This window comes from Ailuropoda melanoleuca, chromosome 3 (genome assembly GCF_002007445.2).
Source record: "Ailuropoda melanoleuca isolate Jingjing chromosome 3, ASM200744v2, whole genome shotgun sequence".
NCBI classification, from domain to species: Eukaryota; Metazoa; Chordata; class Mammalia; order Carnivora; family Ursidae; genus Ailuropoda; species Ailuropoda melanoleuca.
The window spans coordinates 89,192,901-89,215,474 of NC_048220.1; the positions used below are offsets into that span (position 1 = coordinate 89,192,901).

A 22,574-nucleotide genomic window follows, 5' to 3' on the forward strand; every position below is an offset into this window, starting at 1 on the left:
TTGGCATTTTGCAGGAAAGATTTGGCCAAGTCCTTCATGAAAACTATGCTTTGTTTGGTCGTGGTTAGGAGCACAAACTCTGGACTTACACCGTCTGGATTCAAGTCCCAGACCTGCCCGTTCTTAGTTGTGGTTAAGCTACTCAGCCTTGCTAAGCCTCCATTTCCACATCTGTAAAGTAGAGATAAGCAGAGTATTTGCCTAATAGGGTTGTTATAAATATCAAATGAGCTAACAATATATATAAAGCTTTCAGCCTAATGTGTGATACATAATAAATGCTAAAGCACAAAACAGTGCAAGCTGGTGTTCATTGTTTCATTTGTTTAGCCAAAAAATATTCGAGTACCTACTAAGTGGCAGCCACGGGTTCGGATACTGGGGATACACAATACAGAGCTCCCCTACCCTCCTGGACACTCTGGTGGCATTATTAGCATGTATGACAATCATAGTGGCCAAGGAAGCATGCCATTCAATGTGAGCTGTTCATTTATTTTCACTCGCACCATCAAATTGGAGCATTATGATGAACCCTGGACCTAAAGGCGAATTGGACAAATGCAACTGCATAATGTCACCAAATGCCCTTTCCTCACATTCGAGCTACATCCATTTCACTCATGTCTGATTTTGATCCTCTCAACCTACCATCAGTTTTATCAACAATGCTCATAGGGCTGGCACACATGGGGCCTTCTAAGCTTATGGCCTGTTACTGAAAATACATGGAAACCCCCGTCCTAATCCATTCCTTGTGGCAGGGAGAACATTAACTTTGGAGTCAAGAGACCCAGGTACTTTCAAATCCTAGCTCCACCACTGTGGATAGGTATAATCTGGGATGAATTATTTAACTTTATGAACCTCCTATGGACACCGAAGACAGTGATCCCTTGCAGATCTCCGGCAGGATGCAAAACACTGGATATGAAGAGCCCAGCTTCATGCCTGGCACATGGTAGATAATCAATGGAAGGCATTTTTAATGATCTTCTACTTTCTTTGAATTGCTGGTTTTAAATTCTCCATAGTTTTGAGCAAGCTGCTGCCATGCCAACTCTGAACAATAAGGAAAACTACAGGAAGCAATTCACAAACACCAGATGAGTCTTAGAAATGAGAAATAACTTGATGAGATCCCAGAACTCACAACGGACAAAGCCGAGATTGATTGAACCAGATCTGCTCTACGCTAAATTAAAGCAGGCATGAATGAGGGTTTCCACCATGAGCTGCTACCCAGCTGGAGGCGTAAAGTTGCACTCATTGGCATTCTTACTCTACGCTCTCACCCAAAATGTATGAAAGACACTACTAATAGGTCACAGCACTCTTTCCAACCATACCCCATGCAGGCTCAGAATCAGGACTCCAGTCATCCTATACTACGTCATTCCTTTTTTTCCCCATAGAGTCAGTTCTTGTGGGTTTATTCTCCCTGAAATTTATACCTATGTTTCTTGATCTAGCTGAATAACCAAACGTCCTAAAACCGTTCAGCCTCACGTAACAAGGTTAGGAATATAAATATCTCCTTCTACTCTAGGCAAATGCTCCAAACGCTTCTGTTTTATGATGAGGTAAAGAAGGGAGAGGTATAAATGGCTAAAAACTATTTAAATTGAAATAGGTAATAGGCTCTATATTTCTCCCTTTACATACATTGCTTTATTTAATCCTCTCAATATTTCCTCTAAATTAGATATTAGGCTTTCCATTTCATAAAAGGATAAACAGAGGCCCAGAAAACTGAAGCAATTTGCCCAACGTCCCATGCCCAAGTGCAGATGCTCAGTTCCCACCGAGGTCTTTCTGACATGAAATCCAAAGCTCTTGCCCCAGTAGCAAACACCAAAGTCCAAGAAGATTCCTTGTATGGAGCTTGCTCACATGACATGGTCTTGACCTCTCTCCCCTCATCAGCTCACACATTACACCTTAAACCGGCATTAAATCTTCAAAGGTTGTTGCTTTCCATATTTGGATATGGCTATATCCTCCTTTGCCAAATTTTCAGCAACCATAGAAATAGGTAGAAAGTATCGTTGATTTTATGTAAATTGTGGAAGCTAAATTTGGTCCTCAGAGCAAATTAAAAAAGAGATGAAGGCCCTTTTGATGACTCGGGGGTGGAAATCCATGAGGAGAAACCAGCATAACCTAGCCCAAATACCAGGGAAAATAAGGCATTTCTAACATAGCTTCCCAGGCAGTAAGAACTTGGGTAAAAAGGCTTATGCCCAGACAATAATAATTACATTAGTTCTCTGCGTTTACATAGCCTTTAATAATCTGCTCTTTTGTAGACAGTGTTTACTTGATCCTCGTGTAAACAGTGAGGGCTTACAGATGAGGAAACCGACAGTGAGAAGTTAAATGACCAGCCTACAGTCATACAGCTGAGCAAGAAGAACATCCAGGTCTCCTCGGTGCCACGGATGCTGACTGGCTCCTCTTTGCTTTGTAGCTTTCTTTCTTTCTCCTCCTTTCTTTCCCTTCTTAATCCCTCTGTCCCTTTGTCCTGTCACCCAAGGTACAGGTAGTTCACTACCAGGAAATAGGTGCTGAAATTAGAAAGACTGACTCCATGAGAGCTGTTGCCCTCTGGCTTTCTCAAGGTCAGTGCTCTGTCCCTCTCCTGGTCCCTCTACCTCTCTGAGACACCTGCTCCTTTCTCTTCCCCACTAACTGTTTCCTTCATTTGTCCGTCACTTCTGCTCCTTCGTACCTCACTGCCTCAGAGCTATCTCAGACCTGACTCAATGCCACAGCCTCTCCCAGTCAGCCTCAGCCCTCACCAAACATCCTCACACCTCCCCCTGGAAGCTCAGCTGCTTCTAATATGACACAGGCGGGGTCACAGGCTCCGACTCTTATCACATTTCTTCATGCTGTCCCCTGCTCCTTTTATTCCCTTGTTGTAAAATGATGAAGCTTTGTAAAAGGATGAGAGAGGACTTAGGAAAAAAAACAAACACGCACACACAAAAGGGAAAGGAAGGTAAAAACGGTAAGACTCACCCTGGAGAAAACAGTCTTATCTCCAGTAGGTGCTAAATGGATAGTGTAAAGAACAGTGTCATATAGCAGCTCAGAGCACGGTCTTCAGAGCCAGGCATGAGGCCATCTGAACGCCAGCCACACCCTTGACTGCAGTGGAGCCTGACAACGTGGTATCAATTCTGAGCTTCAGTGTCCTCATCTATGAAGTGGAGAGCTGCACACCTATCCTGAGGGTCATTCATTCAACAGATATTTATTCAGCATCAGCTATGTATCAGGACTGCTCAATGTGCTGAGGATACATTGGCGAACTAGTCAAAGCCCCCATCTACACACACACACACACACACACACGCGCATAGACATGCAAACACACACATACACATGCAAACACACACACACACACACACACAAGGAGGTCACCAACATTTGTTCAATCAAAGCCACTAGCAAAGTGATTCCTGAACACCAGGGAGTTTTTTAAACTGCTTGCCCTGGTCACACTCCATACTGATTAAATTAGAATGTCTGGTGGTGGTAACCAGGCATCAGAATTTATTAAAGATCCCCAAGAGATTCTGATGTGCAAACCTGGGGAGCCGTGGCATCAGCAGTGAACGCTGCTAGACAGACTTCTGCCTCTGCCTTCTTGCCTCCGTTCTAACTGACACTAGCACCTCATCCATTCCAGCCAGAGGCTGGGCGATCCCAGGCACAGCAGATTTTATATTAGCAACTAAAAGGATAACTCTGATTAAAAGAAGGAAAAGAAGTAATCTGCGTTAACTCATTGTTTCAGTAGATGAGTTTTTTCCTATTCATGTGACATGAGGCAGCCCTCCCTGCACACTTACAAGTCAATCCTGTGAAAGTTAGGAAGTCTTCCCCTAAAACAGCCTCCTCATTCAGGCTCTCTGCTGCTAAACTCTTGCTCAGACTTGGGGTGGGACTCAAGGGTTCTCAAAGATTACAGAGTTCGTACATTAGCATCATGGGCCATAAATTAGAGGACCTCTCTCCAAAGTATCTCCTGTTTATTGAGGAGACTCTAACCCCAAAAAGGGATCTGAGCTTACGGTGCTGAGAATCGAAAGTAGAGGGTTTAAGAGGCTGCCACCTTAACCGTTGTTACCATTACTATTTTTCTTTTTAAGGAGGCTCCATGAACAACATGGAGCCCATTGCTGGGTCTGAACTCACAACCCTGAGATGAAGATGCAAGCTGAAATCAAGAGTTGGACACTTAACTGACTGAGCCATCCAGGCGCCCCACCATTGTCGCCATTAGAGGTGGATCCGGCTTGACCTATTTCCTTCCAGGTAGCAAAAGCTTCGGAGCGATTTAAAAAGAGGCACTGTTGCCCTCACAGGAAACAAATAATAAATGTGCTTTCTTTGGTGTTCATGATCCTTGTACCCTGTGGCCAGCCCAGGCCTTCCATTAACATAGGGTTACATATTCAAGCAAAAGTAGACATTATCTCACCATACTGTTATTAATCAGGTGACCAAAGGAAAAGAGTTGTTTTGGGTTTTTTTTTTGTGTGTGTGTGTGTGTGTTTGTTTTTTTGTTTTTTTGTTTTTTTGTTTTTTTTTTTGTAGTGTAAACCCACCTGCAAAAGGATGGTTGTTTTATATTGACTTTTCATCAGGTTGTTGATAGATTCAAAGAGCCGTCTCATGGATTCTTCAAACTCCATCTGTTCTTTGCCTTCATAAAGCCTGAAAGAAGACACACCTGGGTCATTTTTCAAGCCTACAGGCAATAACTTTGAAAGTATAGGCCAGCCACAAACTTCATTTAAAATTTAGAGTGAGGGGTGGGAGACAGGGACTTCAGCACCATGGTGCTGAGCCAGCAGTGTTTCCAAGCATCGTTCACTGGCAGGAAAACCTCTGTCCATGAGCAGAACAGATACCCTCCCACTGACTCCTGCCTTTTTTTTTTTTTAAAACCTGAAGAAGCTCAAAGGAATAAAACTCATCCAAGCTGAGGGAACATTAATAATTTCACCCTTCTGCAAGAATCAGAAGAGAGACTGTGGTCACCAGATTTCCAAAGTGTCTGGGAAGCATCAAGGAGAAATATTTTCAAGTATTCCACCCTTCCACTTAGCCATTGCCTGCTTGTCAGACAAATCCGTACTTGCCAGTTCCCTGGGGGGGGGGGCACTGTGTACCTGGCCCTCTCATTCCAAAAAGTGTGCTTATCATCTAGTTGAAACCTTTTGTTCCTCTTTTTATAAAGGCCCTATATTGTTACTGTCAAAAATGCAAACATAGCAGAAACACATTACTTATGAAGTGAGACTCCTCATTAATCCTACCTTGAGATAAGGATTGTTAACATTTGGATAGATATTCTTGCAGAGATTTTCAAGGCCCGCATGAAGGTATACATGCAACTTTTTATAGAAACCATCCCTCGTATAAAATCCATCTCTAGGTTCCTAAGGCTTATGGCCTTCTTGGCCCAGCCTTGGAGTATTGTTTGGCCCTAGGCCTCTCTAAACGAGGCTTTATCGCCAACCATGAAAAATCTGCAGCCTAATCTGTGGCATCCTGCACGAAATACGGAGAAGAGTGCTCCTGTCTCCAATCCAGATAAAGAGTGTCTCCTGTCACTGCCCTACACAGTCAGACGCCACTTGCTGCGGCTGTGGGAAAGGTGCTTTCCTTAGATAAACTGCTGACACACTTAACAGGTCTGTTTGCTCCATCAACCACAGGAAGGGCGGTCCATCAACTGCTGTGTACACTGAATTCCCATCCGTCCCCTCACCCCTCTTTTCTTTCCGTTCTGCTTCTCTTCTATTGCCTTTCTCTGTCTTTAAACGTGTGCCTGCTCATTTCCTTGTGAGTATTATTTACTCTGTTTCTGGGTCATTACGTTTATCTCTGCTTTTCTGTCTTTCTGACTCCATCTTTCTGTCTGTGTGTTAGTCACTCTCTGCCTCTCCTCTTTTCTCCTAACTTACCGCTTCCTAAAGCCCCCCTGAAGTCAGAAGCTTAAGGGAAAGCCAGTACTGAATGTTCCAATCGATTACAAGGACCCAGTGATTGCTGCTGACTTTCTGGGTATCTAGTTCAAGGTCATAGAGACAAGGCTGTGAGAGGAGCCAAGAGTCCTGAAGCAGCTCTCTCTCTCTCTTTCTCTCCCTCCCTCGTGCCCTCACCCTTCTCTTAAACTCCTCCCTTCTGAACCTTCTTGTCCTGCTAGAATAGAGATGTCAGCCATAAAGTATATGTTTTAGAGTCCCTCGGCTCTGGGTCTCCAACCTCCACCTTGCCCCGTACTAACTGAAGACCTTATGAATAATAGTAGATGTTATTGCACACTGCTCTGCCCCAGGCACTGTCTGCATACATATTAAACCACTTAGTCTCATGACTACACCATGGTGGGCCCTATCATTACCCCATTCTACAGACTGATGAAGCTCAAGCAACACGCCCAAGGACTCCACGCCTGGAAGCGTTAGAGCCAGACCTCGTGCCTGCCCATCCGGCTCCTGGGCCCACCCTCTCAATCACTTTGTACAGCCCTTTGATTTATGCTTTACTGCCTCCCTTCATTCCTGCAAGCCCCGGTTCCTCATCTACAAAACAGGCCATAACAGCACCGTGACCAAGTACCGTGAGGAGACCCGCTCGCACGTGAAACGCTCGGCATATGCCTTGTGCCAGCAAATGTTAGCTGTCGTCTTGTTGGTTATTGTAGGAATATTACTATTGTTCCCACTTCAGAGATAAGGACACAGAAATTCCTAAGAGGTTGAAACTTGCCCAAATTCCATCAAAGTGCAAACTATGAGACCAGATCTAGTAGAGAGGAAGGCAGGATCTTAATTCAAAGTGGCGGTTCTTTCCCCATGAGATGATATTGTTTAGTTTTTCTTTGTGTCCAAAGCTAAACTAATGAATGGTCCATCCCCCAAGACTTTTGCCTTGAAATCCGTTACTCTTTTCACTAGCCACAGCTACCTGAAAGTGTCTAATGAGCAATCTCGCAATCCCTATTATGGTCTACAGTGTCTCTCACCCACGTTTAATACCCAGACATGGCTGCCCATGGTGAAGTTATCATTATTTACCTACATATGGACTTTCTCTGTAAAGCATACTTATTAGTGTATTTCCATGGGGTAGGGCGTAGGATTCCCACGAAGTCCTCTTCTTGGGAACCACCTGTGCAGCCTACAAGAATGGCCTCCAGCAGCTTTTTCCTATTGTTTGACCCTGCCTCCCCCACCTTCCATAACTGAATGGTCTTTTGGTGGCTCTCTCCCGGGAATTTGTATTTTTTTAATACAAAAACATAAAAACGGACTTTAATGGGGGTCCTCTTAATTGCAGCACTCCAGGGGAATGTTCACGAACTCCTATGAAGAAATCCCTCAAGCAACCCTGGTCCCCAACCTCTGTGGTGTGTGTGTGTGTGTGTGTGTGTTTGGATTGTATGAGCTGCACAAATACCCCTCCAATAAATTCATTTTTTTCTTAAACTAGCCTTGGTTCAATTTGTTGCAACCTTATCTGGTCAGAATTCTGCGGGGTAGGGTGGGTTTCTTCCTGCGGCCCCCTGGAGTTCTAAACCAAGAGCTGCGGGGAAGGCCAGTGAGCGTCTAGTCCATGCTTCCCATTGTACAGAAGAAGAAACCGAGGGCCCAAGTGGGCAAGTGACTTGGCTTCACTGCCATCTTTTAAATGTTATTTGACTGAGGTAGGAAAGAAAAGAGACATTTAGGCTATGAGACCAAGTCAGGGCTATGCATTCAACTTTAAACTTTGTAAGAAACTGAATTTAATTTCTACCACCAAGAAAAATCTGATTTGCTCTAGGTCACAGACTGTACCAGTGCTATAGCTCGAGCCAGAACTTGGCACTCTTCTCCTTCTGTGCTCTGAGAACATAACGGGGGAGGGCAGATGACACAGATCCCAGGAGGCCAAGCTCAGGGACATCTGCCTCAGTGGGAATCCAAGCTGCTCCCTGTTATTCGTGTCACAAGTAAAGTACCTCAACACCACACTCTAGTCCAGGAAAGGAAAAATATTCTACACCTGCCTGAGTTTCATCAAAGATTAAAAAAACTAATTCTGCAGGGAAATGGCTTGCATTTAACAGTGACTACATCATTAAGCTAAATTGTTGCAGCCTTTTAGCGTGTGTGTGTGTGTGTGTGTGAATTTTTAAGCCTAGGGTATTACTGGGTAGAAATGGAAAGAAGAGCTGAAAAAAATGAGCACAGTTGGGCAGGAGAAGTGACGCAAACAGCTATTTAGTGCAAAGGGCTTTGCTATTTAGCCAGACTCCTCCATATGCTGACTGTGAGGCCTTGGACTCTTTACCTTCCTTACTGACAAAATGGAGATATAACGCTCACTCAAAGGGGATTTTGAGGTAGGAAAAAATGAGATAATGTCTTTCAAGTGTTTAATATTATAGCTGGCACCTAATAAGCATTAAGTAAATATCAGCTACTATTCTTATTGTTGTTGTTGGTTCCCAAGCACAGAAGTGATCATACTGGGAAACTCTCTCATCTGAGCACATACAAATAAAAGGAGTATTTCCAGGAAGGAGTCTCACTAAGGCAAATAAAATGCATAAGGGTTTTAGATTACATGCAAAAAATAAAGTGATGATGGGGGCCATTCAGCACTGTAGGGCCTCTCCTGAGAAACTGGAAGAAAGAAGAAAAAAATAATGCTTCATCTATCTGCAAGGCTTTAAGTGTGGCCTTGAAGTCAAGGGCACAGCAGATGTGGTTTCAAGGTCCTTTTTTAACAGTTGGTCTCTGTTATAGCTTCAGGAGGGAAGCTTTTTTTTTTTTTTTTTTTTGGCTTCAGCACGCTTGGAAAGATGTTTCAGAAACCAGCTGATCCTGCCAGGGACCGAATTATTGAAGGGCCCAAAGGCCCTGACCACAGAGAAAACTGGAACAACCTGCAAGGCGCTGTTCTGGGGCATGTGAGCCCAACCACGACAAGCACTCCAGCTCCCAGGGCTTGGATAAACATAGCGATGCTCTGCTTGCATGTGATTCATTCAGGAGACACTGTGCACAGCTGAGCACTCACTAAATGCCAATGGGGCCCCATATGGCGTGTACAATGCTTTGCACCACTTCTCACATGCAGGTACATAAAGCATCAGCCTAAAACTGAGATGCCAACCTCAGGCCAGCAGCCCAAGGGAGCAGCATCTAACCAAGGCATCCTCAGGCTTGGAAAGCTAGCAGGAAGATTCGCTTTAGAATCCAGGGGTGGTGGGTTTCCTGGCACTCCAGCCCCATTTTGTTTTCTATGCCTTGGTCACTTCCAGCTCCTCTGAGCCACATTCACAGGCATCCTCCTGATTTCTTCCCTACCTCTTTAAAGCAATGCAGAAATTTAGGTAAGACTGTGTGGGTTCCAAACTTTGCTCTGACAGTTATCAGTTAGGTGGGTTTGGCTAAGTTTCTTGGTCTCTCTAAGGCTCAGTTTTCTCAAAATCAGTAAAATGATATTAGCCCCATAAGGTGGTCCTACAAGCAAATAATGCATGCAAAGCAAGTAGCACAGTGCCTAGCACATAGTAAACACTAAATAAATGCTAGCTATTGTTATATAGTACCATAATTTTCTTCTAGATCTTTGTAAGCATTATGAAGGGAAAAAAACAACAACATCTTCATAAAGACAAATACAATTTGTTGAGCACCTACTGCGTGCCAGACACTGCAGGGGAGATAAATATGAGTACGACCCAGTCCCTATTCCCAGAGAAATCATGAGGCAGGCCAGCAGGTAAATTATGTATCGCCACATAGTGAGAAAAGTTGGATAATAAAAGTTTAATATTATTATTGAGCACTTGCTAAGGGTCAGGCACTGTGCTAAATTCTTCACATTCATTGGTTCACTTGGTACAGACTATTATCATTCATATTTTACATATGAGAAAAAGGAAAAGACATTAAAGAGGCATGAAACAGGGGAACAGAAGAGCAGAGGAGGGAACGAGGGCTCTAGCGGACACTGAGCACAGTGACTGCCTACCTGGTGGCACCTGTCTGCCCTCAGCAGCCCCCTTCCCATTCCACCCCCACAGCCTGTCTGGCTCTCCTTCCTTCCTCCCCAGCAGTCCCACAAATGTCCCTGCAGGATTAGACCTGGGCCCCAGCTTTCCTTTGTCTTCCTCACCTGGTCACATCTTTACCTAAATTTGCTCTTGGCGAGACACATACCTGACTCATTTCACAAGTGCCTGGGAGCAAGGCCAGATTAATTGGAAGGTTTTTAAAATGAAAAATCTATTTTAAATGCCTCTATGATCTGACAAAATTACTCGACAATAAGGTCATGCTATACCATTCTGCTACTTTGCCACTCAAGTCAAGAGGTTTCTCTGCCCCTAAATGTGATGCCAGGCACTGGAGGAATGCTATGGAAGGGAGGCCATTTATTTAGTGAACGTCCTTAATGAATGCTGTGCACTCCACACAACACTGAAGCAAACTATCACAATGACTGTGGGCTCTCGGTGTGAATACTCCGTTCCTCACCATCACTACTTGCCTGTTTTCTCCACTAGAGTCTAAGTTCCACGCAGGCAGAGTCAAGGCTATCTCAGTCATAATATTCCCTTGTCTATGTGGCAATAGGCCTGGAACACCAAAAGGGAGTTTAAACAAATGCATCAACTAATGATAAAGTATTAAATGAATGAACTTCAGCACCTTCAATGTAGCTGCACAGAAATATCTTATGAATCCAGAACTCGTAGCAGTTCAACTAGTTCTAATGGTATGAAGTAGATAGTATTACTAGTCATCTTCAGCTATGCAGCCTTATTATTCTTCCCTTGACTACTAAGACTCCTACTACTAATAGCTACTGCTTACTAAGTCTTTGCTATGTACCAGGCACAATACTAACTGCACAAGGTCACCCAACTTGTAAAAGGAAGAGTCAGAATTTAAGCCTGAGTGTGTGGTTCCAAATTTTCCTCTTAACCGCTAGGCAATACTACCTCCAGAGAACAGAGCAAAGTAATAGCCCGTTGCCAGGAACTGAAACAAGTCAGGGTGGGCCAGAAAGCATCATCTGCCCAGGGGATGATGTTACAGGACTGCAGGGAAGCTAAATGGCTGGCTCTAACCATTTTCTGTTCAAGCTCTAAATCCAAGGTGACTTGGCTGGTTTTCCTATTCTCAAGCCACTAATTTGCTCTATTAGAGTAGGTGTAAATTAGTGACTTTACAAAAAGAACCATTAAGTCATTCGTGGTTTCAGAAGAGTGATTACTTGGAAAAATCACAATATTCTAAGACCAAAACTGCCTGCCTCTCTCTCTCTTTCTCTCTCTCTCTCCATCTCTCCCTCCTTCTCTCTCTCTCTCCCTCTCTCCCCCTCCTCCCCCTTTCTGTCTTGCTCACACCCCACTTCCACCTGGGATGAAGAGTAATTATAGCCTCACCAGTGCCTGAGTCTGTCTGAAAATCATCCTTGCATTTATTGATCCTATTTACAGAAAGAAACCCTTGAGCGCACTCAGCAGGCACATTTAAGTCAAAGTAAAAGGGCTGGGAAGTATTCATGAATGAGAGGGTCCCCTTCCTGAGTCACTTCTTTCCTGCATGGTCATTGTCACCATCTGGACCCCTTCTCCCAACACCAAAGTCTAGAGACCCAAAAGGAATCCGGAATGGCAGATTAAGACAAGGAATTTTGGTCCAATGAATCTAAAGTGCGTAGTCCAGCTCCACAATGGCCAGAGAAATTCTCTTTTGAAGGGTAACAAAGTTGAAACATAAGGCGTTATTCTGACAGAAGAGAAAGAGTAGAGCCTCGCCTGAAAGGGACTGTACACGGAAGGGCTAGTTTAACAACAATGTTGCCTGTGTGAATTGTCAAGTAGCCTGGTGGCCCAGAGAACTCCACGCAGACGTCATTTAATTGATAGAAACAGCCGGGAGGCAGAGGGCTCAGACCAGTTCCTGGTGTCAACCCTTTTGTCAATGACAAAATTATTTCTCCTCGCTCGCTCGAGCTGTTACTTTTCCAGAGTCTGACATTTGAGGAGGAATCCCCCCTTAGGGCAAACTGCAAAGAACTTTCAGTAAACAGTCTTCCTTTTATAAATCACCCCAGGGGAGAATGATTTGGAGGTGAGAGAACAGAAGACAAACTCAACGTGTGGGGATCCTGTTTTGAAAAATGTCTAGGATGAACATACAAAAATTAATGCAATCACTGAAGAAAAACTGCCTCAGGTGAAAGCATAAACAGCCTAAACAAAAAATAGAAGTTAACAATATGGAAGAAATGAAAGAAAACTATCCATCTAAAACATTCAGTTTACTTTAAAATACAGCAACCCTGTGCAATAAATTAATAGTAAGTAGGTAATAAGATGCAGGCAAAAGCCTTGAAAAGAACTCTAAGTTATGAATAGAGTGTGATGTGTGCCCCAGCCATCCTTCATTCTACTGTGAGGAGCTGCAGCCTTTATGTAATTTGGCAAGAAGAACTCAACTGCATAATTCTGCACTTAAGTAAATTTCTCCATTAGCATGAAAAATGGTGTTCAGGGTTTTTCTCTCAATATAATTAGAAATTGAGTGTTCCCAAAACAATGCTCTTAAACACACACACCCCACACACACACACACACACACACACACACACTCTCAAGGACCAGTAACACACACACACACACACACTCAAGGACCAGTAACACACACACACACACACACACACTCTCAAGGACCAGTAACACACACACACACACACACACACTCAAGGACCAGTAACACACACACACACACACACACTCTCAAGGACCAGTAACACACACACACACACACACACACTCAAGGACCAGTAACACACACACACACACACACTCCCTCAAGGACCAGTAACACACACACACACACACACACTCTCAAGGACCAGTAACACACACACACACACACACACTCTCAAGGACCAGTAACACACACACACACACACACACTCTCAAGGACCAGTAACACACACACACACACACACACTCTCAAGGACCAGTAACACACACACACACACACACACTCTCAAGGACCAGTAACACACACACACACACACACACTCTCAAGGACCAGTAACACACACACACACACACACACTCTCAAGGACCAGTAACACACACACACACACACACACTCTCAAGGACCAGTAACACACACACACACACACTCAAGGACCAGTAACACACACACACACACACACACACTCTCAAGGACCAGTAACACACACACACACACACACACACTCAAGGACCAGTAACACACACACACACACACACACTCTCAAGGACCAGTAACACACACACACACACACACGCTCTCAAGGACCAGTAACACACACACACACACACACTCCTTCCCACAGCCTCCCCCTTTCCATAGTTCCAAGACATATAAAGAAAAATACGCATTGCATGATTCACTTGAAAGAGAAGCTAATATTCAGTAGATTCCTTCCAGCATTTTCTTTTTAGGCCCACCTGCTCTAAAACTGGTACTGAGAAGAAATTCGGTTTTGACTGCTTCTCTGACCATATCTCCCTTCAGTTTTTTAATCATTTATGAAGTGTCCATGATATCTTAAATGGTAGCACAAAAAATTAAGTTGCAGAATGAGTACATACACACATACACATCCCTAGTAAAAATCTGGAAATCTATGCACAAATTGATAATTTTATTACCTCTTAGAAAAAAAATTGTATATGTGAACAGTCCCCTTATACACTTCTATGTTATATTAGGATTTTTAAACAAGTAAATGTTACATTTTCAAAAGAGATAACTATTCTTCTTTTGGGGTGAATGTTTCTTGCCTTCCAGTTCCTTTCTACAACAATCTTTTCCCCCAAAGTCTTTCCTGAATTCTCTTTTTCTCACCATGGGAAGTAGGGCTGCAGCCAGGGGATCTAGCTCAAGGTCAGAAACTAGAGGCAGTTTTCCCCTCTACAATTACAAAATCTAACTGCTGATTTTTCACCTACCTCCTGATTCCTGGTATGGACTGCAGCTAGAGAGACAACTGCCCAAGAAACGTCAAGTTATTATTACTCTAAACTATGGTCATGCCAGGAGCATCTGAACTTTGCCCTTGCAATCTTGCGGCTTCCTGAGAAGAATAATGAACCCCAGGTTTCCAGCTCTGTTCCACTGAGAGCTTTGACATTTGCAAAGTATGTGGAGTTAAATAGAATTTTTAACATTTTCCTTACTAATGGTGCTGAGTTTTAAAATACATATGCAGTAAAACTCTTTGTTTTGAAATCTGGGAACACCTGAGGAAGTGTCTAGTTCAAATGTGTCAAGTTTTCCATTGCTGAAGATCTCATCTGAGTAGTACCATGGCTGAGATCGAGGCAAGCCACCAGCAAAGAGCAGTGCGACAGAAAGAGCGGTGGTGTGGGTCTGAGGACTGAGATCTAAACCTGACTCCAGCACCAGTGTGTGTTGTGACCATTAGCAGATTACTTTGCTCTGGGTGCTGTTTGCCTCAACAATAAGTGGACTACATTACCACTGAGGGAAACCTCCAGGATTCTTCACTGGCTTCTATGGTCAAAGAGTCAGATAAGGGCATTCCAGTCACCCAAGACCAAGCCTGCTCACCCTGCATGGTTCACCAGCACGGCATATGGCCCCATAGGCATCCAAGTCAGAGCCTTGGTAACAATACCATATTGTTAACTAGAGTGACCAATACCCTCCATCTTTATGGTCACCACTTTTATTCGAGGCCCCAGCACATCTAACATGTAGGGTTTTCTGAACCCACCTCCCTTCCTTCACTTGTACCCCCTTTTCAATCCATTTTCTACACAATGGTCAGAGGGAACATTTTAAAAACAAAAGTGATCATATCATTCTCTGTTCAAAATTCTGTAATAGCTCCCCATTTTCCTCAGGTTAATGTCCAGATGCCATGGCCTGACCTTCAAGGACTTGGAGACCTACCCCTTCCTATCCCTCCAGGTGCTCTCTTCCTATTCCATCCATCTGTCACTGAATTCCAGCCACCTTGGCCTTTCTGTAGCTCAAATGAGTCAAGCTCCCTACTATCTCAGGGACTTCCTTCTAGCTTTATTTTCACCAGCTACACCCTCCTTCTCTTCACTTACCAATTCCTACTTATCATTCAGGTCGCAGCTTAGATGGTACTTCCTCCAGGATGCCTCCCAGACCTCATGATGAGATTTGACCTCCTTATTCCATGCCTTAAGGCACCTCAATACCTCCCTTTCATTTCACATGCACCCACAAGACTATCTGCTTCATGACTCCTTTCCCAGCTAGACTATAAAATCCCATGAAGACTAGGCCTGAGTCTGTCCAATTGATTGTTGTACTTCCAGTGCCTAGCAGAGTTGTTGACTGGCTACTTAATAAATACTTGTTGGATAAACACTTGATTGCCAATGCAAACTAAACCTCTACCATTAGACAAATATTTCAACTAGATAGAAACTTTCATTATCAATTCAAGGGCTTAAAAGGAGAACCAAGTTTTAGAGTCCAGCATGCATGAAACGTACGTCATGAGTTGGTGCTGAATGAGGAAGAATTAATGTTGAGTGAAAGGCCTTTCAGAAGTTGTAGACCCTAAAGGCAGTTCTAAAAAAAGTCAAGAGACTTTTTGTCATGAAAAGCTGTTTACCATCTCTAGATTTCCAGATCCTGAGATGACCTGTCAATTAGTTAGAACAGCAACTGTGATACATATTTGGGTGTCAATTTTTATTTCTGTTATAAATTCTTTTCATAGCACAGTGATTGGAAGATAGTACGAGCTCAACGAATATTTGTGTGTGTGTCTGTGTGTGTGTGTGTGTGTGTGTGTATGTGATCATACTTGAAAGACAAAATACAGGGGCAATGAGAATCTGAAGAGATTTGACTTAGTTTGCAAATACAGGGCGAGGTTCCCCGAGGAAACGATGCTTTAGGTGACCCAGGAAGAGAGAGTAAGAGAAACCTGGAAGAGGAGAGGGAAGGGCATTTCACTCCCAGGAAAGCAAGAACACACGTTCTACAGCAGAAGAGAGTCGAGTGGGTCAGAGGGACTGAATAAAGACCCCGGAATCTGGAGTGGAGGAAATCTGGGTAAGTCAGGTAAAAGGAGACAGGCAAGGAGCAGAGGCCAGACCTCACAGACCTTCATAGGCCACATGCAGTTTTGTCTTCATCCTCAGAGGAACAAGGAGAAATTAGAGGGTTTCAAGAAGGTGAACTCCCAGATTAGGTTTGAACTGTGGAAAGATCATTCTAACTGAAGAAAAGTTTAAAGACTTCCATTTCCAACAGTGTGGTAGACAAAATGCCCTGGAAAACCTCTCAGTAAAAATGACTACCAAAGCTGGATTTTTCAAAATGAGCTGGTAAACTATCAGAAAACTAAAGAAACCACAGAGGAGAAACACCACACAAAAGAGAGATTCTGGGTACTCACAGAACATTAAAGCCAGCTTCTGCCCCCAAGGCATTTGCTCAACCTTAGTGTCCTTTAACTTCCATTGAGGTGGCTGCTTGGGGAATAGAAGGAATGAAATCAATCCTAGGGCCTGCTTATTGGAGACCCTTGCATAAAGCTGGTATCCCAAATTGTTCTGCCTTCTTATGAAGGAGGGTGAGAAGTATATCTATTTCATGAAAGGGAACAGTGAGGAAACTACCCACTCCTCAGTGCTGGATGGAAAAGGAAAACACATATCCATTGAGCTTTCTGAACCACGAGCCAGTAGTTACCTGGATTTTGTTTTGTTCATGTTTTTGTTTGTTTGGTTTTGTTTTTCCATATTCATGCTCCTTGCCCGGATCCACAAACAGAAATTTTAACTTAAAGGGTTCTCTGGTTGTTACTGTCCCCATTTTCTTTGGAGGAAAATGAAAAGTTATTTCAAGACTAAAAATATATAACAACTGATAGAGTTCTAAAGCAAGTTAGCTTTAAAAAATAATAACAACAAAGTGCCCAGGAATCATGATCACCCAAGATGGAGACAGCAGAATCAGACACATGAAGACTCACCCTTCCAGAATTATAAAGAATTATAATTCAAAGAATATAAAATTTCATATTTAATAAGCTTCAAAATAGAAAAAGGATGCTTTAAAGTATGATTAAGAAACAAAAATTATAAAAATGAAAAATTGTATTTGAATAAGAACTAAATGGAATCTCTGAAAATAGTCCAGTAATTAAAATTAAAAACTCAGTCAATGAGTTAAATGGCATATTAGACACAGCTAAGACAGAAATTGGTAAACTGAAAAACAGGTTCAAAGAAATTAGCCAGAATGAGCCCTAAAAACAAAAAAGAAAGATAGAAAATATGAGAGTTAATGAGACATGGAGAATATGAGGTTTAATCTACATTAGTTGACATTTCAGAAAAATAATAGAATATATGGGAAAAGTGCAAATATTAAAAAGAGTAATTGGGGCACCTGGATGGTGCCGTTGGTTAAGTATCCAACTCTTGGTTTCCACTCAGGTCATGATCTCAGGGTAGTGAGAATAAGCCCCATGTCAGGCTCTGTGCTCAACGTGAAATCTGCTTAAGACTCTTTTTCCTTCTCCCACTGCCCCTCCCGCCCACATGCATGCTCTCTCTCTCTCTCTAAAATAAGTAACTCTTAAAAAAAAAAAAGTGAGTGAGTGAGTGAGAATTTTTTTGGGGGGGAGTGTAGGTATTGACCTTAAAAATAACAAACTCCAGATTCAGGAAAACAACCTTCTAGTTGTATAAACAAACTCATTCCTAAGTAAATCATGGTGAAAGTGCAAAACATCAAAGACAGAGAGGTGATCTTAAAAGCCACGGGAGAGAAGAAACCAGAATGCCTATAAAGGAGCAACAGTAAGATTGACAGCTAACCTTAACAGGTGATCATAGTTAAAAAAAAAAAAAAAAAAAAGCTAGAGGTCTATATCCAAGAAAACTTCTCTCCAGCTTTCAGAATAAACTGAGAGTAATTCAACTTGAGAGCATTTACCAAAAATTTGCTAAGGTTAATTATAAAATATTTACTTCAAGAAGAAGGAAAACAAACACGGAAAGCCAAAGGTGACAGGAGGAGTCATAACCTTTTTAAAACTGTGATAAAAAACCTATAACAAAAAATGTGCCATCTTAACTATTTTTAAGTATACAGTATAATAGTGCTGATGAACTGTTATTGTTAAAAACCCATAACAGGTACTGACTGTTTAAAACAACAATAATGTATAACTTATGGACGTACCAAAAAGCTAAACTAAAATCCTGCACAATCCTAGTACAATATTTAAAAGGGAAGTGACAGTGTCTTCTAAAATCCTTCTATTACTCAGGGGACTATAAAGATATTAACTTGAGATTTGATTAAGTTAAATGTGTATGATAGAATACCTAAATAGCCACTAATAGAATTGGATATAAAATGTACTGGTAAAGAGGGAAAAAAACAAATGAGAAAATTGAAAACAAATTCAAAAGGAACAAAAGAAAAAAGAAAAAAAGAAAAAAAAAAGGTCAGGAAAATCAGAATGGTGGGGAGTCCATCCCAGCTAAGATGGTAGAAATAAATTCAAAACATCAGTGATCACAATAAAATGTAATACTGCTTTATGATAAACATTGTTACCAAATTAGTAATAGCAAGGGACTTCCTAAAACTGATTAAAAGGCATCTAATTTTTTTAAAGCCATTACACAATATATATCACTATTTTATTTTAACACTGACCTAAAATCCTAGCCAATGCGATCAAATAGGGAGAAAAAGAACTAAGATTAGAAAAGGAGAAACAAAACTTCCCATACTTACAAATGTTTTAACTATCTACTCAGGAAATTAAAAAGACTCCATAGCAAATAGATGATAGGAGGACAAGTATGGAAGCAGCCAGACCATTAGAGAAAGTAACACAGTAATGCAGGTGTGAGATGATGAGAACTTTGATTAGGAAGTTGGTAGGGAAAATGCAAAGTGGATGAATTTGAGAGACATTTAGGAAGGGGAAGGTTGAGACTTGAATGCAGATTATGAAGAAACAGAAAATGAGATGTCAGAAAAATCTTATTTCTTTTGCCTTGCACAGCATGCTGGATTGTAGATCAGTGTGACGAGGGACATCATGAGTTTGGCTCTGGATATGCTAACTTTCAATTCCCTTTGACATATGAAAGAGGGCGACAGCAAGTAAATGGCTGGACACAGAGACATGGAACTCAGTGAAAAGGTCAGGCTGGATTTCTGGGGTATCTGCATAGCCGTGGGAACTGAAGCACCAGGTTTGATTCATTCACCTAGGAGAGGGAATTGAGTAAAAGAAGGTGCAGGCCTATCTTCAGGACCTCTGACAAATCTGAGAAGTATGAGGAATACAAAAAGAGCTCTGTGTTGTAGAAGCCAAGACAAGAGCATGTCGGAAGAGATAGGTCAGCAGCTATTCAATGCTGTGGCTCATGCTATTTGGGATATCCTTAGTTGTTGACATAATAGTATTATCTGTGGCTTATTCACAAAATATACTTGACTATGGGAAAGCGCTTCATTTTTATCACCCCTGTTGTACCTAAGACCAGTGGCTCTTCCCTCCCCTCAAAATGCCCATCTGATAGAAAATCAGGAAGTAATAATCAAGGATACTATTTAGCTCAGCAAATTGTGATTCAGAAGATCACCCCTCTGAGAAGAAGTTCACCTGTACATGAGTATGCGTCTATACGTAATGCACTCTGATGATCAAATTGAATGAATTTATATTAACTGCTACATTGGGTAATATGGGTCTTTAGACTCATACATTAACAGATAATTGAGAAGGGACTATAATCATGTACTTAAAAAAATTATCCAAAATTGCAAACCAAAAATTCATGGTGGCTGAAACATACATGACTTTAAAAAGTTGTAAATGTTGTGATCGTAAGACAAGGACGCTTAGCAGAGTTGAGAGACTGCAGGAGAAACTAAAGGGGCTTCTCAATGATCTGAGGGGCACAGGCTGTGTCTGTCTCCAGTCTAATTAGAGAGTGGGTAGCAACTATCACGAGTGTCTTACAGGAGGCAACCAAAGAGGCTAGTGGGAATACGAAACACACACTTTTTAATTTTGAATACAGAATTACTATAATCCAAAACACAAAGGCTTTGCAGGACAATATGCACTCTGTTTGAACTCAGAGCCCTTCACTCCTATCAGGGGCTGCATAAGCAACACAGGAGTGAACAATTCTATCCCTTCCCACTGAACTGCTCAATTTAGGTACCACTCATCAGTCACAGCTCCCTGTACGGCCACCTCTAAACACAACCTCAGTGTCCTCATCAACACAAGTCCAGGCAGCCACCACCAACCCATGCTGGTGACACACGACACCAACCTTCCTCACCAGCTGACTGCGCACTACCTGGACTGCTAGCATTTCAGGTGAAATGCCTGCAGAGGCCTTGGTTACACACTGAGAATAAATCCTGCAGGGCAGGCTCCACCAGCTCTCCCCGTCCACCTTCCTCCTCTTCTCCCTTTTGTTCACTATCCTTCAGCCACACTAATCTCTAACTTTCCAGAAAACTTGAAGCTCTTATTCAAGAGCACTTGCTCAGAGTTTTCCTCCACGAAGGACGCTTCCTTCTATCCTTTGCATGGCTGGTTCATTAGCATCCTTCATCTCTCGGTTGAAATATCACTTCTTCAGAATCCACACAATGAATAACACTATGAGGTAATCCCAACATTAGATGAAGAAACTAAGGCAGAGGTTAGGGCATTTGACGAAGGTTACACAGGTGGTTAGTCCCTGGGATTCTTCACCACTACATTGTACCATGTATCTCAACTACTTGTTTATTTCCCTTACTGGCACTTATTATGGTTTGCAACTACTTGGTGTATTTGTTTGCTTTCTTTGTGTGTGTGTCTCCCCCGGTACTATATAAGGGCAGAATGAGGGCAGGGCTACATCTCTCTTGTTCACTGCAGTAACCTAGGATAAAACTTGGCCAAATAGTAAGGCTCAAAATATTTATTTAATGAATCAATGAACTGGATTGAATTGAATTAGTATGTCTTTGCAGTCAGTGGCATTAGGACAGTAGATCTGAGAGACAGAGAGACTAGTTTGGAGACCTAAAGGGCAGTGACCATATATGCCTCATAAGTAAATCCTCTTTAATTTTCCATCCACCCCAAAGACACAATAAGCTGCAAGCCCGAGAACTGAGCAATATATTATCTCCTATTAAGGAAACAAATTCTACTTTGAGGTGATGCTGCCTCAAATGCATTTGAAGTGGATCACCAAGTATGCCTAGTCACCCTGATTCAGTTCAGCATCCCTGACAATTACGGTAATTTGGTGAATTTCACCCCTCTGGCGAGCTAGACCCTTCATTATCTTGCATGTTCATATTTAGTTACAGGGTATTTGCAAACACATTTCCTAAATCTACATATTTATTCAGTAAATTGATCTCTCACCCAAATCATTCTCTGAGGACCTGTCAGCCTCGGCATTTGACAGAAACAGCCATTGTTTGCACAAAGGCAAGAATTCTGCCAGTAAGCGAGCTTCTAGATGTCTAACGAGGAGCTAACAAGAAAAGGAAATTGTCTACTGCTTCAACCTGGAAGAATGAATATCTTGTGTCATCCATGGCTTTTCCCTTAACTATCTACAGCATAGATAGTCTTGTTCTGCAAAATTAAGCCATTTAAAGTGACAATGGCCGAGGGCAGACAGCCAGTGTCTTACACTTTGCTGTGAGCAAAGTGTGAGATCAGCACCCAATAGGAAACAGTTCACTCAGCCTCGGAAGGATCAGCGTGGGGAAGCCAATCTAGGATTGTCCTGGCAAAGGACAATCCACAGTGTAGGTGATTCATATGAAGATGGTGGGAAATCAATAGCACCTCAAAGCCCTGATCCCTCTGTCTCTTTAAGGGTCTTCAAATGGATATTAGGAAAGATGCTAAGCTCTGGGGAAGGGCTGGCTAATTCACCAAAGACCTCCTCACTGCAAAAATCTTGCCTCTAATCAGTTTTCAGTCCCCATGACTTTGCTGTAGCATGTTGACACTGGTGGCACTTCCTCCTTGAAATGCTCTCTTTTCTGGCTCCTGGATTGCCAGTCTTCCTGCTTCCCCTGCTAAGTCCCTGATCAGCCTTCCCTGGGACTCCCCCCCTCATCCATCCCTTCAACCTGCTAATCACCTGGGTTTCATCCTGAGTTTTAGAACATTGCTCATCCTGTACTATGGTTTCAAATACCTCTTTGGATCAATTTCTTCCAAAACTATATTTCTACTCTTTACTCTCCTGAACTCTAGATTTGTATCTAACTACCTGCTATACATTTCTATCAGGCTATGCCAACAGACATCTCAAATTTTACCCAAACATATCATCTTCCCCACAAAACTTCTCCTTTCCTGTATTCATCATGTTGATGAATAATGTCTAATCAAATGGGTCACAAAGTTCAACCTCAGATCAGCTGATCTGGGCCTCTCCTTCGCTTCGCTCCTACCCA

At 42.4% G+C, this 22,574-nt stretch overlaps 1 protein-coding gene across 1 annotated transcript in view; it reads right to left on the reverse strand.

Annotated features, from left to right (window-relative positions):
• Positions 1-22,574, reverse strand: part of LOC100465542 (dedicator of cytokinesis protein 2) — a 135,993-nt gene that overhangs the window by 47,892 nt on the left and 65,527 nt on the right. The window contains exon 22 of the mRNA XM_034656751.1: positions 4,620-4,728. Coding sequence (XP_034512642.1) covers positions 4,620-4,728 — 109 coding nt within the window. The remainder of the gene's footprint in view (positions 1-4,619; positions 4,729-22,574) is intronic.